The sequence below is a fragment of the Lynx canadensis genome, chromosome D1, assembly GCF_007474595.2.
Source record: "Lynx canadensis isolate LIC74 chromosome D1, mLynCan4.pri.v2, whole genome shotgun sequence".
NCBI lineage: Eukaryota > Metazoa > Chordata > Mammalia > Carnivora > Felidae > Lynx > Lynx canadensis.
This window is the reverse complement of record NC_044312.2, coordinates 73,366,485-73,387,471: the sequence shown is the minus strand read 5'-3', so window position 1 is coordinate 73,387,471 and position 20,987 is coordinate 73,366,485. Positions and strand designations below refer to the sequence as shown.

Genomic DNA, 20,987 nt, shown 5'->3' with positions numbered 1-20,987 from the left:
ATATTTCAAAGAGCTTTTCAGCATTCCAGATTTGCTATAAACTGCATGTGTACTTGGTGAATTTGCAGTGAAGTATGGATAATCAGAAATTATCATTTCATGGCATATAAAATCCAACAGAAAAGACAACAAGAAGAAATTCTAACCCTTATTTTTTGTAAAATAATTATGTTATCCCATCTTGCTTCCTTCCATTCTCCGGCTCAGATATCAGGCATCTGCACTGTAACTGATTTTCCCTTCACCATACCTGCATCTCAGAAAATCCATGTTGTTAGTTTTTAGCCAATAATAATTTTCTACTTTGTGCATTTCTATGTCAGACATTCAGAGGAATGATAATGATAATACAAGACTCCTGAATACAAAATGTGCATCTAAAGTATGAGACACATTCCACCAGATGTGTCATAGTCAATGCCAGCAATTGTAGTCTCTTTACTAATCTCACTTCTGTTTTTACTTAAAATAATCTGTAACTTACTGTTTCTTTTTGCCTTTGCTATAGCTTGTATACAGTGGATATAGCAAGGAAACCCTAAGACAGAGAGAACTTCAACTCAGTGTTCTCAGTGCAGAATCTCTGCGGGAGAATTTTTTCTTGGGTGGAATAACCCTGCCTTTAAAAGATTTCAACTTGAGCAAAGAGACCGTTAAGTGGTATCAGCTGACTGCGGCAACCTATTTGTAAGCTAATGAATTTCTGAGTTTTGGAAGTAAGAACAGTTATAAACACGTAAACACATACACACTTATGAACTTTGTATAGTATTTTTATACTTGGACAGAAATTATAAAGTAAATGTACTTAACTGCATTTCGATACATCTGTTGGACCAACAGTCACATAATTAACTTTAAGAACTTGTTGAAGCCATTGCTGTTTTAAAGTCATTATATAGAATGCTATAAACTCTAAACTTAATATATAAGTCCTGACAAAGACTTTGAGTTGGTGAAGGATTTAATCCTTTCTTGAGCAATTCAGTAATAGCTTTAGTTTGGTCTGATAGTGCTATGTCAGTTCAGCCATCTATTTTGCATTGTTTCTTACACAGACACAGCATGTTTGTTTTCCTGTTTTGCACCTTTTATAGCCTTTACCATTGTGTGTGTTCGTAAACACCAAAGGAAAGGAAAGGTGCAGGATGTTACCAGAAAATGCAGCTGCTATTCACAGGGCCGAAAAGCAAAGCACAAGTAGATAGTTATGTTCAGAAACTACGTAGTTTATAGAAGTAGGGGAAAATAATACTGCTTTTATCACCCATGTCTTTAAAGCCTTTTTCAGAATAAGTGCCAATCATTGAAGTTGTAAATAATGGTGCCTTAACTTCATATGCTTCCCTGGCACTTCATTCTGATTTTTTCCTGACTTGATAAATAATTAGTAAGTCGTTTTCACTCACTTTCAACTTACTAAAGATAAGAATTATGTACATTTACTAATGTTTTTCCCAGAGAAAGATAATTTTTTCTACTTCTCATGTGACTTAGTTAAACATTTGATTTATGTTTTTGTTGCTCTATAACTGAATGAGATTCACCAATGTAACTGTATAATAAATTCCATCATTCCATTATAATCCTACATTTATTCCCAGGAGTGTGAATTCAACTTTGGTAATCCATCTCCATATATCTATACTCCTCTTCTTCATTAAGCAAGTGAAAATTGTTCATCATGTTCCCATTCCTGTTTGGCAGAAGAACCCCATGAATAGGGCAGACTTCTCACAAGAGGCCCAGGACAAGAATTCTAGGGTCCAGACTGAATTTTAATGTAGATTTTTTATAGCAAAATTTGTCTTGTAAGCTGTCTTACTTATTTTTGTAAACACTATACATTCACATGAATTACTTAATATAATGGGATTCAGAATCATAAGGGACATGATTGAAATTATTCTACAGTAACCATTAAGGATAAGATTCATTTTATTATTCACCTGCACACATAATTTGTGTTTAGTTTGAATAAATATGTTTATATATTCTCATGGCTAGCATGGACTTTCTGACAGTTGTTGAATGGTAATAGAGATTGTAGTAATCTAGTTGCTGTGAGGTAACTGACAAAACATGTAATGAATAATACCAGCAGAGAAAGGACAGTCTCCACTTCAGTTGCCCGTAACATAATTTTTATGAACTGTGCAAATGTTTAATGTAAATGGTGAAACCTACAGAGCAGAAATAGAATGGCTGAGGATGTAATCAATGGGACAGATTAAAAAAAAAAAAAACACTTGAAATTTTTGGTGCCTAACACTAATGGTCCATTTGTAGGAAACCCTGTTAGTATAATATATGAATGTCTTTTTTTTTTAATGTTAAAATGTGTTGTCTATTTAATAACTTAATTAAAATGCAGATCAAAGCACACCATTTTTTTTTTGCTTTTTCCACATCCAGTTAACATTTCTTTGTAGTGTACAAGTACTTTTGCAGATATAAAGAAGTGCTAGATATTTTCCCTTTAGCTTTGAGACCTAATTTCATTCCATGAGTTATCACTTAGCCACTGTAAAAAAAAGAAAGGAAAAGAAAAAAAGTACTGTGTTGGTAGAAGGCCATTGTTAATTGGACTCCATGTATACTGCCTATTTGCAATTTGTTACAGCAGTGTCTTTCAGCACAAATAATAGAGCTAGAAAATGTGATGTCATTTTTCCATTACAACAAATGTGGATTTCTTACCTAAAATGTATTATGATTGATACTGTTCAGTTAACCAGAGTTCAGAACAAATGGTAATGTTTTTTCTTAATTTAACTCATTTTGTGCCTTCTTTGCTCATTAAAAAAAAAATGCACACATATTTTACGTATATTTTAATGTAAGTTATTTCTTTGTAAAAATGCTAATCTTCAGCCCTTACAAAAAAAAAGGACAGAGACGCCTCTTTGCACTATTATCAGTAGATTTTTAAATCAGTTGTTTTTAAAAAAAAAACATTTATAAAGCTTGCATTGAAGTAAATCTGAAGTAAAAGTTTAAGCAGACTCACCAAGACACTATTTTTATGTATAATCACAATGTTTATATCTATCTTTACTGAGTAAAAATAATTATGCTACATGTAAGTCCTGCACCAGAAAAATTATTTCCTTTTGCAGTGTTTTGGGATTTGGAAATAATGGTTTACTCCAAGAACCTATTATTTTCTCTACTGAGGAACCCAATGTAGAACTTGCACTGACATTTTTATTACTGCCTTTATAAAAACCTATAGGTAGCTAACTGTTAAGGCATGTATGATATTTGATAAAGTATTCTTTTTCAAATTGAAGTTGTATAAAAGTTTCAATATCTTGCCTTAAGTTGGTTGACTGTTCTTGGATTCAAGTATTGTGGCACTTAAAAAAAGAAAATACTCAATTTTGATACTTAGACTTCAGATCAAAAAGGACTAAAGCCCCCACTTACCATAATCCATGGATTTACTTACATGCTGTTCGATTAGCAGTGCAAATATGAATGAATATGGCAAGTAATCTCATCTATAAGAACCAAATACTTTAATATATTAGGGTAGTGAGTAAAGATGTATAATATTTTATTAATACCTTGAATATATTCAGTGGATTGAATGTGACTTCATAACCTGTACTATGATTGTATTAAAATATTTCTGGAATAAAGGAACTCTGCTGTCATTTCTTTACTCATCAACATTAACTTTTGGTTCCAAACTTTATATGAACTCGGGGAGCCTGCCTGGCTCAGTTGGTAGAGCATGCAACTCTTGATCTTGGGGTTGTGAGTTCAAGGTCCATGTTGGGCATAGAGTTTACTTAAAAAATAAATAAACTTTGATATGAGCTCACTGTTGTGTACTTTGTTTCTCACCCAGGAGTTTATTAAGTTCAAATATCCTGAATTTCAAAACTGATCTGTCAGTTGCCCTAAAAATCTGACTTCTAAATATGGTTCTTTGAAGATCTGGACTGCCACTTTGCCCCATCATTATTTCATATAATTGGAATGACAAAATATGCAATATTTACAGACTTCTCTGAGTATGGTCCATGGCCTTTGGTGGTTTACTAGACTAGTGTAGTAACAGCATGTTATATACTATCTACAAAACAGAGAAATGTAGATTTCTCTAATATTTTACCTCCATCTTGGAATAATCCAGTGTGAGGTTATGGTTCTCTGACCCTACAGAGAACATGTAAAGGGGCCCAGAGACCACAAAAAACTAATAACTTACACAAAGCCAATTTCCTGGGGCAATAAACCCAGTTTCAGTCGGGGGGGGGGAACCTTAATTTCATCCTTACTTTTTTTTATAATTTTTTTTAATGTTTATTCATTTTTGAAAGATAGAGACAGAGCACAAGCAGGGGGGGGCAGAGAGAGAGGGGGATACAGAATCTGAAGCAAGCCCCAGGCTCTGAGCTGTCAGCACAGAGCCCGACACGGGGCTCGAACTCACGAACCGTGAGATCATGACCTGAGCGGAAGCCAGATGCTCAACAGACTGAGCCACCCAGGCGCCCCTCACCCTTTTTTGAAAAATTTTTTATCACACAAAACTTAGACATACAAAATTAGATAACAGGGTAATGAACTCCATGAATGAATCCATCATACACCTTCAGTTACTTACCTTAGGCTAATCTTGTTCTTTCTGTATTAACTAGGATGGGGCTTTTTCTTTTTTCTTCTTTTTAGGATTCTTAAATTCTTCAATTCTGAATAATTTATTGTGACTTCCTTTCCAAATTTACTACTTCTCTCCAACTGTTTTAAGTCCTCCATTGAGTTTTGGGTTTGTTTTTTTTTTAAGTTTTTTTAATGTTTATTTTTGAGAAAGAGACAGAGTATGAGTGGGGGAGGGGCAGAGAGAGGGAGACACAGAATCCCAAGCAGGCTCCAGGCTCAGCTGTCAGCACAGAGCCCAACACTGAGCTCAACCTCATGAACCATGAGATCATGACCTGAGCTGAGTCAGATGTTCAACCCACTGAGCCACCCAGGCGCCCACTCCATCAAGTTTTAGTTTTGGTTGTTATTTTTCATTTCTAGAACAATCATTTGGTTATTTTGTTTGAATCATGATCCAGGAAAGAACAAGACTGCCACCATTAAAATGGTAAAGAGGTTTTTAGCAAATGGTGATGGGACAATCAGCCACATGCAAAAGAACGGTACAGCATATGCACAATTCAAAATAGATCAAAGATCTAGGGGCGCCTGGGTGGCGCAGTCGGTTAAGCGTCCGACTTCAGCCAGGTCACGATCTCGCGGTCCGTGAGTTCGAGCCCCGCGGGCTCTGGGCTGATGGCTCAGAGTCTGGAGGCTGTTTCCGACTCTGTGTCTCCCTCTCTCTGCCCCTCCCCCGTTCATGCTCTGTCTCTCTCTGTCCCAAAAATAAATAAACGTTGAAAAAAAAAATTAAAAAAAAGATCTAAACATAAAGTTATAAAACTCTTAGAAGAAAACATGGGTGTACATCTTTGTAACCTTGGATTGGACCAGAGGTTTTTTTGGTTTTTTTTTTTTGTTTTTTGTTTTTTTAATTAGGAGCCGGGGAGGGGCAAAGAGAGAGGCAAAGATTAAAAGTGGTAGGGTGCTCCTGGCTGGCTCAGTTGGTAGAGCATCCAACTCTTGATCTCAAGGTCGTGAGTTCAAGTCCCACATCGGGCATGGAACCTACTAAATAAAGGCATTTATTTATTTTTAAGTATATGCAGAGGGGCGCCTGGGTAGCTCGGTGGGTTAAGTGTCCAATTGCTGCTCAGGTCATGATCTCACGTTTTGTTACTTCGAGCCCTGCATCGGACTCTGTGCTGAGAGCTCAGAGCCTGGAGCCTTCTTCAAGTTCTGCCTCTCCCTCTCTGCCCATCCCCCACTCGTGATCTCTCAAAAATAAACATTAAAAATAAATTTTAAAAAAGTCTGTGGAGAACTTTGAGCCCTCATACATTGCTAGTGGGAACGTAATGTGGTGCCGCTGATGTCGAAAACGTTTGGCAGCTGCCAAAAAAAGTTAAAATTACCACATATATACATATATACATATTAAGTTAAAATTACCACATATATACATATACACATGTATATGTGTATACATATATATACATAATGTATATGTATTTCCAAGAATTGAAAAGAGGTAGTCAAATACTTGTACACAAATGTTCATAGCATTACTCATAATGGCCAAATAGAAATAAAATGTGGTATATCCAAATAGAATGTTATTTAACCACAAAAAGTAACGAAGATGCTACAACATGGACAAACCTTGAAAACCTTATGATAATGAAGAAGCCTGCCACATATTTTATGATTCCATTTATATGAAATGTCCAGAATAGGCAAATCCATAGAGACAAAGCAGATTAGTGGTTGCCACGGCCTGTGGGGGAGTGGAGCCTAGCAGGTAATTCCTTAAAGAGTACAAGGCTTCTTTTTTGGGGTGACGAAAATTCCTGGAATTGATGATGGTTGGTTGCATAATACTGTGAAAATACCAAAAGGCACTGAATTGTACACTTCAAAATGGTTAAAATAGCAAATTTTATAGTATGTGAATTTTACCTCAAAAAAGGTTTAAAAGTTCAACCCTTAAAGACTCTTTGGTCACTGAACCTCTATTTTTAATAAATGTGTTAACAGTAACTTTTTAGATCTAATACTTTTTTTTGTCTTGAAAAAATAATCAGGTTTCAGGGCACCTGGCTCAGCCAGCTGGTTACGTGTCCAACTTGTATTACCCTCAGGTCACGCTCTCACATTCGAGATGGAACCCCAAGGTGAGCTCCGTGCTGAACATGCAGCCTGCCTGGGATTCTCTCTCTGCCCTTCCCCCACACACTCTCTCTCAAAATAAATAAACTTTAAAAAGTGATAGCGGTGGCTGCGTGGTAACTACCATGACTTCCAGTGTAGCACTTACTACCAGGGTATTGTTATTGTGAATTCATTAAGGGCAGAGAAAGACTGTGACGTAGCTAGTACCAAGACAAGAGCTGGCGCTGGTGAATGGATGAACAACTGCATAGTTGAACCTCAGGCGCCCAAATTCGGTGGCCTTTCTGGGGCAGGGACCAAATCCACCAATCCCTGAAACTGTAGCTGCTCCACGCTCACTCCCAGTCGGGGATTCGCACCTGTACATTTTTAGCGCTGACAGCTCTTCAGAAAGTCTAACGGCGCACTTAATTTCCCGCTCTGGCCAGAAGCCTCCTTAAAGACCGATGCATGCCGGGACACGTAGTCCTGCACCTCGAGGAATCGTGGAGCATAACTCTGAAATGCATCTCGGGACATGCAGCCAGGGGACGCCGGGAGTCACGCAGCGTAGCTCCGCCTCCTGCACGCGAAAAAGGTGGACGTATGTGAGGTCACTTCCTGTGTGCTGGGTAGCTTCCTGCGGCTTTCCTACGCTTGCTCTCTTTTTTGCTGCCTGACCGCCGCCATCATGGGTCGCATGCACGCTCCCGGGTGAGCTCGGGTTTCTGAGCGGGTTGCAAAGCTCGGGCCGCGGGGTGAGGGGAAAAGGGGGGCGTGTGGGCAGCGAATTGAGGGGGTTGATGTAGGTTATTGTGGCACTGGCCACCACCACCACCTTATTCCGAGACTTTCTTTCCCCAGGAAGGGCCTGTCCCAGTCGGCTCTGCCTTACCGCCGCAGCGTGCCCACCGTAAGTAGCTTGCGGAGACACGGGAGAAGTCGGGAGGGGGGCTACTATCCGTCGCTCGGGAGAAGCGGTACCGAGGCGTGGGGGCCATGTGTGCGTGAGGAGCTCCTCTTGGAGGGTGGTAAAGACCTCTGTACTTCGGTACCATCCCTGGTTTCTCCTTCTAAGGCAAGTTTCTTTTCCCTAAACAGTGGCTGAAGTTGACGTCCGACGACGTGAAGGAGCAGATCTACAAACTGGCCAAAAAGGGCCTGACTCCCTCACAAATCGGTGGGTATATATATATAATGTAGCTCCTTCCGCCTGCCTTCGTGTAACTTGCGGAAAAAGTCGCTGGGGGTAAACCGTGTCGCATACGTGCCTTTAAAACTTTTTGCTGGTTTTCCTGGCTTACCGCTGATGACCGCGGCCAAGTGTTTGTTTATTGAACTCTCAAGTTCTTAAGTTTGGAAGACGGGAAAAATTGTTAAAATGCTCGCCAAAATTTAATGATTACTTAGTAGGCGCTAGGTAGTTAGTTATCCTGGCTGAATGGTTCTATACATTTTATATATAATGACTTCATGTAATTCTGATTGCCGTACTTTGAAATGATTGTGAAGTTTTCTCCATCTTACAGTTGAGGAAACTGAGGCACCGTGCAACTATATAATTAGTCTAGCCAGAGGTATCACACAAAATAGGAAAGCATAATAAACAGTAAAATACTCAGATGGTGCTATTTTGAGATTTAATAATGTATTGTAAAGTTCTCAGAAGAATGTCTGCTCCAAGTTCAATTATTAAGCAAATATACGTGGGAATCTCACTGATTCTTTGGTGGCCTATAATCCATCAAGTTCACTCTGTTGATAAGCACCAGCATTGGCAGTTTTCCTCCAGAACGGTTTTTCCTTAGTGCTGGGTAACCACCTTGGATGTCTGAGTGAGCTTTACATGCATTCTCATGTTGTTGTTTCTGTGATACAAAAGGACCCTGTTTCACAGAGGAAACGTGGATAATGACGTGATCTCAGAGCCTTGACATCACATGCTTCAGTTCTGTGTCTGGCGGGGGGGATTTATATTACTGTTTTTTTCAGGTGTGATCCTGAGGGACTCCCATGGTGTTGCACAAGTACTTTTTGTGACAGGCAATAAAATTTGAGAATTCTTAAGTCCAAAGGACTTGCGCCTGATCTTCCTGAGGACCTCTACCATTTGATTAAGAAAGCTGTTGCTGTTCGAAAGCATCTTGAGAGGAACAGAAAGTAAGAGAATGGAACTGTTTGTATGAGCTTCATAAACTGTAGTGCAATCTGATTTGAATTTCCTAAAGAGGCTTTGAAACACAAACTGTGACACCACAGTTGCTTTGAAATAAAAATTTCTACCAGAAAGACTGGCAGGAGGTGGGTGGCTTTGGCTCCTCTAGATGCAGTATATCACTTGATTGAAAATGTTGAGTTATTTATTTGCAGAATTTTGTTTTATTTGCACAGTTTTGCGAATCATTCATGTTAAAATTTTGGGGCGCCTTAAATTCCCTTAAGGATTTAATCTAGCCACATGAACCTTAGCCTAGGATTCTATTACAGGGCATTGGGTAACTTAAAAGTGCAGGTATCTATACATTCTTTGTTAAAATAATATTTGATTATTGTTTTGAGGGAGTTTTCTTAAATTATGTCGATTTTTATTTTTAGGATAAGAATAAATCTTTATAATTGTCCTTTAGGATAAGGATGCTAAATTCCGACTGATTCTTATCGAGAGCCGTATTCACCGGTTGGCTCGATATTATAAGACCAAACGAGTCCTCCCCCCAAATTGGAAATAGTAAGTATTAACTTTTTTTTGTTAATAAGAACGGACATAAGCCATATAGTAAACACAGTAGCAACTATAGTAAAAGGCCTGTTAGTGAATGTTTTAGGCCATGGCTATGTGGTCAACTACTATTTCAATTCTGCCATTTTAGGAGGAATACAGCATAGACAATACGTAAACAAATGGGTATGGCCATGTTCCACTGAAACTTTATTTACAAAGGCTAGCAAAGGGCCATAGTTTGCAGACCTCTGATTTAAAACATGAATAAGCCCTTTGAATCACTTCTAGATAATGGGTAAAGTTTCAGCTCATAGCTCTGCTCCTTGTTTTTATGTTGTCTTCATTTTTGCATAGATAGCTCATTATGATTATTAATTTCCAAACATTCACGGGTTTCACTAGAAGGGTTTTTCCTTATGTTGGTCGGTTCTCCCTTAGATGAGTGAGCATCTTTGTTCCTCATGCTTAAACACAATAACTAATTCAGGAACCTTGGCGTTTTGGTGCATTTTATGTATTTGTGGTTTATTTTAGCTGTTTGAAAATAGCTCTGCTAGGTGTTAGAGTCTGTGAATAAATATGGGGGACCTATAATAATCCAACTTCTTCCCTCTCTTTTTCCCTTTTCAGCTGAGTATCCACAGCCTCTGCCCTGGTTGCATAAATTTGACCATGTGCTCAAGCAATAAAATCATGTCTAACCAAGAAGCATAGTTTGTATTTCCTTTCCCTAGAAGTATATATATCATCGATTCATATGTATTGGTTTTTTTGATGTGGAAGGTTGTAGCACAATGAGAAGTGTGATTTTGCGGGGAGCAAAGAGATCGCACCCATCTATTCATCCCTCAATGCTCAACTATCTGAGCAGTTTATAACTTGGTGGGTGGTTAAATGGGGGAGGGAAGTGGCAGAACTGGAAGAAACTAGGGAAAGCAGTGACTTGTTTTGATGTCATGGCAAAAATGTTTCTAAGTCTTTTTGGTACATTTGATGTTAAGACTGAGGTAGACCTGTGAGGAATGTTATCCTGGTAGTGTATGTGGCAGTCTACTAAGAAATGCACGAGAAAGTTTCTCTGCAGGAGGAAATCTTTAGTATGAAGGGTCCTAAGGAAGACCTGATAATTTGATCCCAGTCTTGTTGGTAAGGCTTAAAGGTGAAGAAGGGATTCAGGTAACAGTAAGCACAGTTCATCTGAATCAGGGAGCCAGAAGAACTGTTGGTGAGATGAACCCAGGTCACTAAGGCCTTGCAACTTTTGGAGGGTTAAATAAACACTCAGCTGGGTGTTTTCAGAGTATTTAATTCTTAACCTAATGAGGTATGTGGGTATCCCCTGTTTAAAAGAGGCTAAGTCTGGAACCATGAGTGAGTTGTTGAAGATTGTAAGGTAAATGATAAGCTGTACGTCGGGCCTGGTATATGGAGCCCACGCTCCTTCAGGATTCAGAAAACATTAAGTGGGTGATTTTTATGTACTGCCTGTTTTCTAAGTGTGTATCACTTAAATAGGTACACTGAATAAGCTATTTTCTTAAGGTTTACCCTAAGCAGTAATCAAAGTGTGTTTGAAATCACACTAAGGTGAGTCCCTTTTTCAAGAGACTGGTATCAGCTAGCATTGATCGCCTTTTGAGTACTGTGCTCTGGGGTTACAGACACAAGTGACTTGCCTTGTTCTTTCAGAGCACTTGATCTATTCACCTACCCGGTATTGTGTGCTCTATGCTGGGTATGCAAGCTGATTCAGTTCCCCCTTCTAATAATTGGAAACCGTCTGTTTCAGTATTTTACCCAATTCTTAACCTGGTGTTAAAGATTTAAGTTTTTCATCCTTTGTGTTCATGTTCATGTCTTGAAAGTGACTAACCATCATAAACCAAGAATCAAACTGACGAGTAAGGCAAATATTTCCAAGAGTGATGAATAAGTAAAACAAGGTAACTCCCAGCACGATCCCTTGGAATCCCTAGGTAGCTATGCAGATGTTGGGTATTGATGGTTCTGGACCAAAAACTAGTTAATAGTAGGTGGGACATTTGATGTTTCAAAGCATGTATAGATTTCGTTCCTTTTTTTGTTGTTGTTAACATTTATTTTTGAGAGAGCATGAGCAGGGGAGGGGCAGAGAAAGAAGGAGACACAGAATCCTAAGCAGGCTCCAGGCTCTGAGCTGTCAGCACTGCCCATCGCGGGGCTTGAACTCACAAACTGTAAGATCATGACCTAGGTCGAAGTCCGACACACAATGAGCCACCCAGGTGCCCCTAGGTTTCTTTCTAATTGTAAGAAGTACTTGTGTATTGTGATTCTTGCCATCAAGCCAACAATTAACTACAACTTTTTTTTAAGGTTTTTATTTTTTGAGAGCACAAGCAGGAGGGGGGCGGATGAGAGGATCCAAAATAGGCTCCATGCTGTCAGTGCAGAGCCCAACACCGGGCTCAATCCCACAAACAGCGAGATCATGACCTGAGCCGAATAAGAGTTGGACATTTAACCAGATGAGCCACCAAGGCACCCCCAGAATTACTGCAAATACAACTGCAAGTAGGAGGTTTTTAATGCCTTAAAAATGAGTTTATTTGATATAGTAAAATGTAAAAAACATCTGCAATTCTTTTAAATTGTGAGCAGAGGCTCAAACTTGGTCCTTCAGCAACAGCTCTGCCACTTAAAGGTCTATGGGGGTAAAATCTAAAGAATATTGGGGCACCTGGGTGGCCTCAGTTGGTTGTCCCACTTTGGCTTGGGTCATGATCTCATGGTTTGTGTGTTCAAGCCCCACATCAGGCTCTGCGCTGACCATGTGGAGCCTGCCTGGGATTCTCTGCCCCTCCCCAGCTTGCTTGTGTGTGCTCTCTCAAAAAACTAAATAAATCTCTAAATTACTGTGAGGATTATATGAAGTTAATATGTAGCAGTAGTTGAGTCATTCAGAGAACTTTAGCAATTGATGTGGTGAACATCCCTCCAGGTAGCTACCTGTTAAGATACTCCAGAGACTTTTGTACATGGGCATCTTACTACATAGATCATCTCATCATTTTCGCTGGTTATGTCTTGATTTTGGTATTCCATGGTGCTGTGTACTATAATTTGCCTTGTTATCTTGAGATAAATCCCAGGAATGGGAACTTTGGCATGTATGTTTTATATTTTGCCAAACTGCATTTCAAAAGTCTGATAAAATTATCAAAAAGTCCATGAGTGTCATTTCTTCAGGTACCTTTCAAAAAAAAAATTTTTTTTAATTTTTTAATTTTAGAGAGGGTGAGCAGGGGAGAGGGGCAGAGGGAAAGAATCCCAAGCAGGCTCCAAGCTCAGTGTGGACTCAATCCCATAACAGATATGACCTGAGCTGAAATCAAGACTTGGACACTTGACCAACTGAGCCACCCAGGCTCAAAACTTGTTTTTTGTTTAAAAGGATATTCTGTTTTTTGTTTTATTCTATTTTACTTATTTGATTAATGAATATTTAATCTTTCCTTTTTGTGAATTGCCTCTTCATGCCCTATAAAGTCTGTCTCTTTTGGAACATTGTTAGTCTTTTTTTCTTTTTTTCTTTTTTAATGTTTATTTTTGAGAAAGACCGAGTACGAGTGGGGAGGGGTAGAGAGAGAGGGAGACACAATCCGAAGCAGGCGCAGGCTCCAGGCTCTGAGCTAACAGCACAGAGCCTGACACAGGGCTTGAACCCACAAACCATGAGGTCATGACCTGAGCGGAAATTGGATGCTCAACCATTTGAGCCACCCTGGTGCCCCTGGAACATTGTTATTCTTAATCCTACCTATAACATGTATTACAAATATTTTCCCCAATGTTTTCTGTCTTTCCATCTTGTTTGTGGTACTTTTGCTGTAGAAGTTTAAGAATTTTATAATCCCTAATGATTTTTCTTTATGATCTCTTTTTAAAAAAATAGATCAGTCTAATAAATTGTTTTTTCTGCTTCCCCTTCTGTTTAATATGGTCTTCATCCATCTTTCAGACTTAGACATTTCTTCCTTTTTATTTTTTTTATTTATTTTTTTTTTAATTTTTTTTTTCAACGTTTATTTATTTTTGGGACAGAGAGAGACAGCATGAACGGGCGAGGGGCAGAGAGAGAGGGAGACACAGAATCGGAAACAGGCTCCAGGCTCTGAGCCATCAGCCCAGAGCCCGACGCGGGGCTCGAACTCACGGACCGCGAGATCGTGACCTGGCTGAAGTCGGACGCTTAACCGACTGCGCCACCCAGGCGCCCCCATTTCTTCCTTTTTAAACGAAACTTTCTGACACAGTTGGAATCAGCATGTACATGTTATTTGTCCAAATCTATCCATATGTGAGCAGCTAGGGTTTGAAGGTTTCCTTCAACAACTGTTCTCTTAATTTAAAAATCATCTTTTCTGGGACACCAGGGTGGTTCAGTTGGTTGAGTGTCTGACTTTGGCTCAGGTCATGATTTCATGGTGGCTTGTTGGTTGAGCGTTCAACTTTGGCTCAGGTCATGATCTCCCAGTTCGTGAGTTCAAGCCCCCATGTCAGGCTCTGTGCTGACAGCTCGGAGCCTGGAGCTGCTTTGAATTCTGTGTCTCCCTTTCTCTCTCTGCCACCTTCTCCACTTGTGCTCTCTCTCTTGCTGTCAAAAATAAATTAAAAAAAAAAAATTAAAAACATGCTTTTAAAAAATAAAAGTATTTTTACCAGACAACTAAAAACAATCTTCCCTTTCATAGTCTGAAGTCTAGAGAAACTACTTTAAACTCAGCTGTTTTTTTTCTAACATATAATGCTTTCTTCTTTTTTTTTTTTTTTCTTTACTGTATGTTTATTTTGAGAGCACAAGCTGGGGAGGGGCAGAGAGGAGAGGAAATCCCAAGCAGACAGGGATGCTGGGCTTGATCTCTTGATGAACTGTAAGATCCACAAGATTATGACCTGAGTTGAAATCAAGAGTCAGATGTTCAACTGACTGAGCCACCCAGGCACCCCTATGCCTTCTTATTTTTAAACAACATTCCTTTAAAAAAAAAAAAAGAGGGATGCCTGGGTGGCTCAGCCAGTTAGGTGTCTTGATTTTGGCTCAGATCATGATCTCACAATTTGTGGGTTTGAGCCCCACATCGGGCTCTGTGCTTTGGGCACAGATTCTGCTTGGGATTCTCTCTCCCTCTCTCTGCCTCTCCCCCGTTGCTCTCTTGCTCATTCTCTCTCAAAAAAGTAAATTAATTAAAAAAAAAATTGAGGTGAAATTTACATAACATAAAATTCATCATTTTAAAGTGAACAGTTCAGTGGTGGTTAGTATATTTATAATGTGCAAAAATCACCCTGTCTAGTTCCAAAATATTTTTATCACCCCAAAATGAAACCACACTCAAAGCAGTTACTCTGGGGCACCTGGGTGGCTGAGTCAGTTAAGTCTATGGTTTGCTCTTAATTTTGGCTCAGGTCATGATCTTCATGGTTGGTGAGATTGAGCCCCACGTTGAGCTTTTCACTGACATAGGGGAGCCTGCTTGGAATTCTCTCTGTCCCTCCCCAGCTTGCACATGTGTACGCTCTCTCAAATAATATACATACATACATACATAGAAACATACATACAGTTATTCCTCATTCTCCCCACCTCACTCTGCCCTTGGCAACCACCAATCTGCTTTCTGTTCTGGATATTTCAAATAAATGGAATTCATGTAACATGTGATCTATTATGTCTGGCTTTCACTTAGCATCATGTTTTGGGGGTTCATTCACGTAGCATGTCAGTACGTTTATAGCTGAGTAATGTTCCACTGCATATAAGCATAATTTATGCATTCACTCGAAAGATATTTGGGCTTCCACCTTTTGGCTATTTCAAATAGTGCTGCTACAAACATTCATGTACATGTACTTGTTTTGAGCCCTTGTTTTCTATTCTTTGGGGATACATGCAAGTGTGGAGTTCCTCTAACATTTTTATACTAGGATTTTTTGCATTTTATTTTATACCTCTTCCCTTGGAATCCTCGTAATTATAGTTTTTGGTTAAATCAGTATTTTAGGTTTACATTTCTGTGGCTTTTATATAACAGATGCTTATATATAGTATGTGTAATTCTATGCTTAATATTTCATGTAAATATGTTTACCTAAAATGTGTTAGTAGTTACCTTGTATGTTCAAGCATGTTTACTTCCTTTCTTTTTCTTGGTGATATCCCTCCCAGGGCCTGTAACTTCTAGCTCCAATTCAGACAGGTTACTCTTTAAAAAAATTTTTTTTTTAATGTTTATTCATTTTTGAGAGATGGAGACAGAGCATGAGTGGGGGAAGGGCAGACAGGGAGACACAAAATCCGAAGCAGGAGGCTCCGAGCTGTCAGCACAGAGCCCGATGCAGGGCTTGAACCCACGGACTGTGAGGTGAAGTTGGACGCCCAAACAACTGAGCCACCCAGGCGCCCCAGACAGGTTACTCTTAAGACCCACAGGTCTGGGATCCCCTTTCTTCATCAATATGGGGATTCTTCCAGCCTCTAGTGTCAGATTCCTATACTCACATGTCTTCTTTCTTGGTTTTCTCCTTCCTTTTGGTGAACCATCCTCTGGTAGCTCCCAAAGAAAAGGCTCACTCCTTGGAACTCATTTCTTTTCTGTTTATATCATCTCCTAGGTAATTTCATCTGGTCTTCCCTGAACTCCAGCCTTAGGTATGCATTGGCTTATTCAACATCCCCACTTGGATCCCTAATAAACACCTAGACTTTTGTTTAATCCCAAACAGAACTCCTGATTTTTGCAGCCCAGACCTGCTCTCTCCCCAGACATCTCCATCTCAGTGAATGGCATCTCATCCTCAGACCAAAAAGCCTGAGTCAACCTGGACTTTTTTTTTCTCTTACACCTTACAGGTACTTGATTACCAAATCCTCTTGGCTCTACCTTTACAACATATGCCCACAGTTGAACCCTTATGGCCTTTCCTACAACCACCCTAGCCCAAAGTCGCTTTCTACCCTTATTAGTGTAAAAGCCCCCTAAACTGTTCTGTTTCTACCTGTGAGCTCCACCGAGGTCTTTTCAACATCCAGCATGTAGATGGCTGTAAGTAAGTCACACGATGTCCCATAGGCTCAAAAACCTCCAGTGGCTTCCCATCTCCTTCAGAATTCAATCTAAAATCCTTATCTTAGCCTATAAAGGAGTGTTAGGATCCTGGCAGAAAACAGACAGATGTCACACTCACATTGAGGAATTAGGCGAGAATCTACTAAAGGAACAGTTTACAAAGATGTGAGTGGGGTTTAGGGAAGCCACGGGGCATACTGTGTGCTAGTTCCTGGAGCTAGCAACTGTGGGGAGATATTAGGCGTTTCCACCCCCAGTCTGAAGAGTGCAGGTGAACTAAGGAGGGTCACCTGACAGAAGCTGTGGCCCTCAGTAAAGACTCCTGCCTTCTGATTTATTGCAGGTACCTTCCATTGGCCGAATCCCACAGGAAGCCAGAGGTCAAGGGAGCCTGTTGATGTGGTCCATGAACATCAGATTCCCAGGCAGCAGAGAAGGTGGAGAGTGGGTCTGGAGGGACAAGAGGAAAATATCCAGTACAAAGGGCCCCCATGACTTGGCCTCCTCCAGCCACCTCCGTGTTCGTCTCCCACCACCCTTTCTAGTCCCTGTGGCCTGGTTTCACAGACACTCTTCCCAGAGCCACTGGCCTTGTTGATTTCTCTGCAGGGAAGGCTCTTACCCCAGCTATCCACATGGCTTCATTCCTTCCCTTAGGTCTCTATTCAACTGTAACTTCACAGGCACTGTGTAAAAGAGGGCCCCCTCTCACTCAGCACTCCTTCCGTTCAATCCTGCTATTCTTCAGAGTGCTGATTACTACCTGACATGTTCATATTTTCATATTAGAAGAGCCATTTGAACAAGGACCTTGGTTGTTCACTGCTCTGTCTCTGGTTTTTAGAATAATGTCTGGCATGTAGGGGGTTCTCAGTATTAATGCACATAAATGTTAAATGAATGCACGTAAGAGTTGAAAAAAGTTTCTAAGATCTTGGAAAATGTCTTTTTCAACTCTCACTGCTGATTGGCAAGAGAATTTGGGAATAGGGTCTAGGTTGGAAATCATTGTTCCTAAACATTTTTAGCACTTACTGTTTCTAAACTGCTGTTGAGAAGTCAGTTATCATTCTGATTGATTGCCCCTCCTTTGTCACCTGTTTCTTTTCTTTGTTTTTGACTTGATGTTCTTAGGATCATCTCTTTATTGCTTAGTGTTCTGAGATTTGCGATAATACCTGGGTTTTATTTTATTTTTTTTATTTGTTCTGCAAGGTAACCTATTTCAGTCTCAAAATTGTCTTGCAGTTCCTGAAGATTTTCTTGAATTATTCCTTTAATGTTTCTTTCACATTATTTTCTATGTTCTCTTTCTGAAGCTCATTATTTGCTCAGACTTTCTGGACTGATCCTCTAATTTTTTCATCTTTTACCAACTATTGTCCATCTCTTTTCCTACTTTCTGGGAAGTCTCTGCTTTATCTTCTAATTTTACTTAGTGTTTCATTAATACCTTCATATGTTTAATTTCCCAGAGTCAGTGGTATGTTGGTAAGTGTTATATGCATGTTGTTGTATGAATACACACGTGTGTGTAAATACACATATATGTTGTGGGTATACACACGTGTACATTGTTCACATGCATATGTATTATGTGTTGGTATGTTGGCAAATGTTTAACTTTTGGCGGGGGATGACAACACTGATTTGTAGTGTTTACCTATTTCTGTGGTGTAAAAACTCCCGCTATGGCTGATTTCAAGCTCCCAATGTGATGTCACATGGAGTTGGGAAAAGATGCTTGGTAGTAGACCATCATATAGGATTGTGTAGGATTTCTCCTATACAGAAACAGTAAACATAAGTGATTTCAAGATTATGAATGATAGTAAAACTATAAAACAATCCAGAAGTGATGAGTTTTGAGTATTTACTAATGTTTATTTTTGAGAGACAGGGCATGAGTGGGGGAGGGGCAGAGAGAGAGGGAGACACAGAATCCGAAGCAGGCTGCAGGCTCCGAGTTGTCAGCACAGAGTCTGATGTGGGCCTTGAACCCACGAACCATGAGATCAAGACCTGAGCCAAAGTCGGATGCTTAACAGACTGAGCCACTCATTAATGCAGGTGCCCCTCATTAATGATAATCTTAAACTTTTTCTGCCTCTCATTTTCTGTTTTTGCTTGTTTGTCATTTACATTGGAGGCCTTCCTCAAATGTCCAGTAGTCCTTGCAAGAATTTGAATTGTTTGAATTGTATCCAGATGCAATTACTCTTTTTCATTACTAGGTGGCGTATATTGTGTTGTTGCTGATGCTTCTAACACTACCATATACCTGCAGCTTCTTATATAATTTAAATGTGCTCTCATATTTATTATTTTTTTGATTTTTCACAACTTTGAAAAAAGTTGACTGCAGATATTCTTGGAAGGAGGCTTGGCATAAATTCAAAAAATATATATATCCCATTTTGAAAATGAGGAAATTATGGTTCAGAAAAGGTAACTCAAACCAAGAGCATCAGGATGTCTGGTGTTCCTATCACTATACCTGGATGCCTCTCACAATCTTTCTTTCAAGGCTTTTTTTTTTTTTTTTTTTTAAAGTGAGGAGTGCAAATAATAAAGACTCATGTTCAGGGTACCTGGCTGGCTTAGTCATTATTGCACACAACTCTTGATATAGGGGTCAAACACCCATGTTCTTCTAGACAAATCAACTTAAAAATTATTAACAGTAACATTTTAGCTAACTTCTAGTATGAAAATATATCCATTAGAGCAATCATATTTTTAAATCTCCAGAAATGTAAGTGAACTTAGGCATTGCTTTTTTATAGTTTCTCTCTAATGTTGTTACCTATAAGTAAAAATTCAGATTCTCCCAAGCTAAGGATAAGAGTCGCCTTTCAGCTCCAAGCAAGCGCTGTTGCCACATCCCAGCCTTACCTGCAGTCATACTGCGGCTCACACTATTATGTGTTGCTGTGGCTGGTAGTAGTAGTTTGGGACTGATAAACCCCCATATCAGGATAGTGTGCCTCTCCAGCTGGGAGGAGGTGAGCAGGGTTGGGCGGGGCTACGCAGTTTCACCTGTGTCTGTAATGCTTTCTTGTCTAAGCTAGGTGGTGGGTACAAAGGGTTTTTGTTTATAGTCTCTGTGTCTCTCTGTATGTCCAACATAACTCATTTAAAAAAGTCTCTGTGAGGTCTATAATTATAAACTCAGTTTGTTCACTTGGCAGATATTTATTGAGCACTTTTGGGAAAAATACTACTTCTATACAACCTGTGAACAGCAGTTCAGGGTCTGGATTCATCACTAATTCATTCAACACACATTCACTGAGCTCCTGCTGTGCGCATGGTGTCATGCCAGATGCTAATAAGATGACTCACACCTGATCCTGCCCTTTAAAAGACTCGCAGTGTGGGGAGGGGCACATTATCCAGTAATTATACAAACCTTGCAAGACAGAAATTAGCTTCAGAAGAGAGAGAGGTGTAGAGAAAGTGTTAGGGACGAATCACAGAATTTGGGAGGACTTCACAGAGGAGATGGCAGTTAAGCTGGATCACGTTGGGCAAGTGGGGAGGGGGCAGACCACAAGCAAAGAGCCTTCTGGGCAGAGGGAACAGCATGAGCAAAGTATGAAGGTGGGAGAGTGTGCAGCTTGAGGCTCTAGAGACTATTTTAGTTTGATTGGTGAACTCAGTGGTAAAGTTTGGGAAAGGAGTTAGGTCAACTCCCAGGGGGCCCAGGTCCAGGCCAAGCTGCTAGAATATTCTGTAGGAAACACAGAACTATTTGCTGTTCGTAAGGGGAACGGAGCCTGGGTGGGAACACATAGGACCTGCCAGAACAGGAGCAGGTGGGAGACGGATCAGAGTAGTCGAGTCCACAGAACCTGGCAGCTGTTTGAGTTTAGGTTGGGAGTGCTCTTCACAAGTGGTTTTTCAGTGTCTGCTTGAACTCCTCCAGGGATGGAAGGTCACCACTCAAAAGGATTTTGATAGTAAGTAGTCCCTCATTTGTGTACTAGGTCTCACATGGAACTCTACTGCACAGGAGTGTGGTAAGGGGGAAGGAGGTAGAAAAGGAGGAACTTGGACAAACAGAAAGCATGCTATCTCTGCAAGGGACTGTCCTCTCTGGTTTTGGTAGTCAGTGTGCCTAAGGGTGAGCCCAGCTGGAGTTTCTGAAGTGGGGGAGGCTGCTTTGGGGCTGTGTTCCTTCAGGCATTGACCAACAGGCTGGAGGTTGGGGTTCCTGGATTGCCTTTGTGGTCCCCATATGAGGATGCCATGGTGCTGGGATTGGAATGCCATACCTATGGGGGGGGGGGAGCTTGGGACAGAGAGACTGTCTAGTGCTTCAGGTAAGGGGTGGTCTTTTGTCATCCTGGAGGTTCTGCTCTGCTGGCATTTCCTCTTCTAGTTTCAACTGATCTGAGATCCTCTCA

The 20,987-nt window shown here is 40.1% G+C and overlaps 2 protein-coding genes across 2 annotated transcripts in view; both read left to right on the top strand.

The window, feature by feature from the left end:
- Nucleotides 1–2,536, top strand: part of PIK3C2A (phosphatidylinositol-4-phosphate 3-kinase catalytic subunit type 2 alpha) — a 120,991-nt gene extending 118,455 nt beyond the window's left edge. The window contains 1 exon segment of the mRNA XM_030331060.2: nucleotides 509–2,536. Coding sequence (XP_030186920.1) covers nucleotides 509–691 — 183 coding nt within the window. The 3' untranslated portion in view covers nucleotides 692–2,536.
- A 4,822-nt stretch (nucleotides 2,537–7,358) lies between these two features.
- Nucleotides 7,359–10,171, top strand: RPS13 (ribosomal protein S13). The gene is given in 7 exon segments (XM_030331061.1): nucleotides 7,359–7,461; nucleotides 7,612–7,660; nucleotides 7,849–7,927; nucleotides 8,740–8,796; nucleotides 8,799–8,923; nucleotides 9,375–9,475; nucleotides 10,100–10,171. Coding segments are annotated over 7 exon segments (468 nt in total). The 5' UTR covers nucleotides 7,359–7,438; the 3' UTR covers nucleotides 10,134–10,171.
- The last annotated feature ends 10,816 nt before the right edge of the window (nucleotides 10,172–20,987 follow it).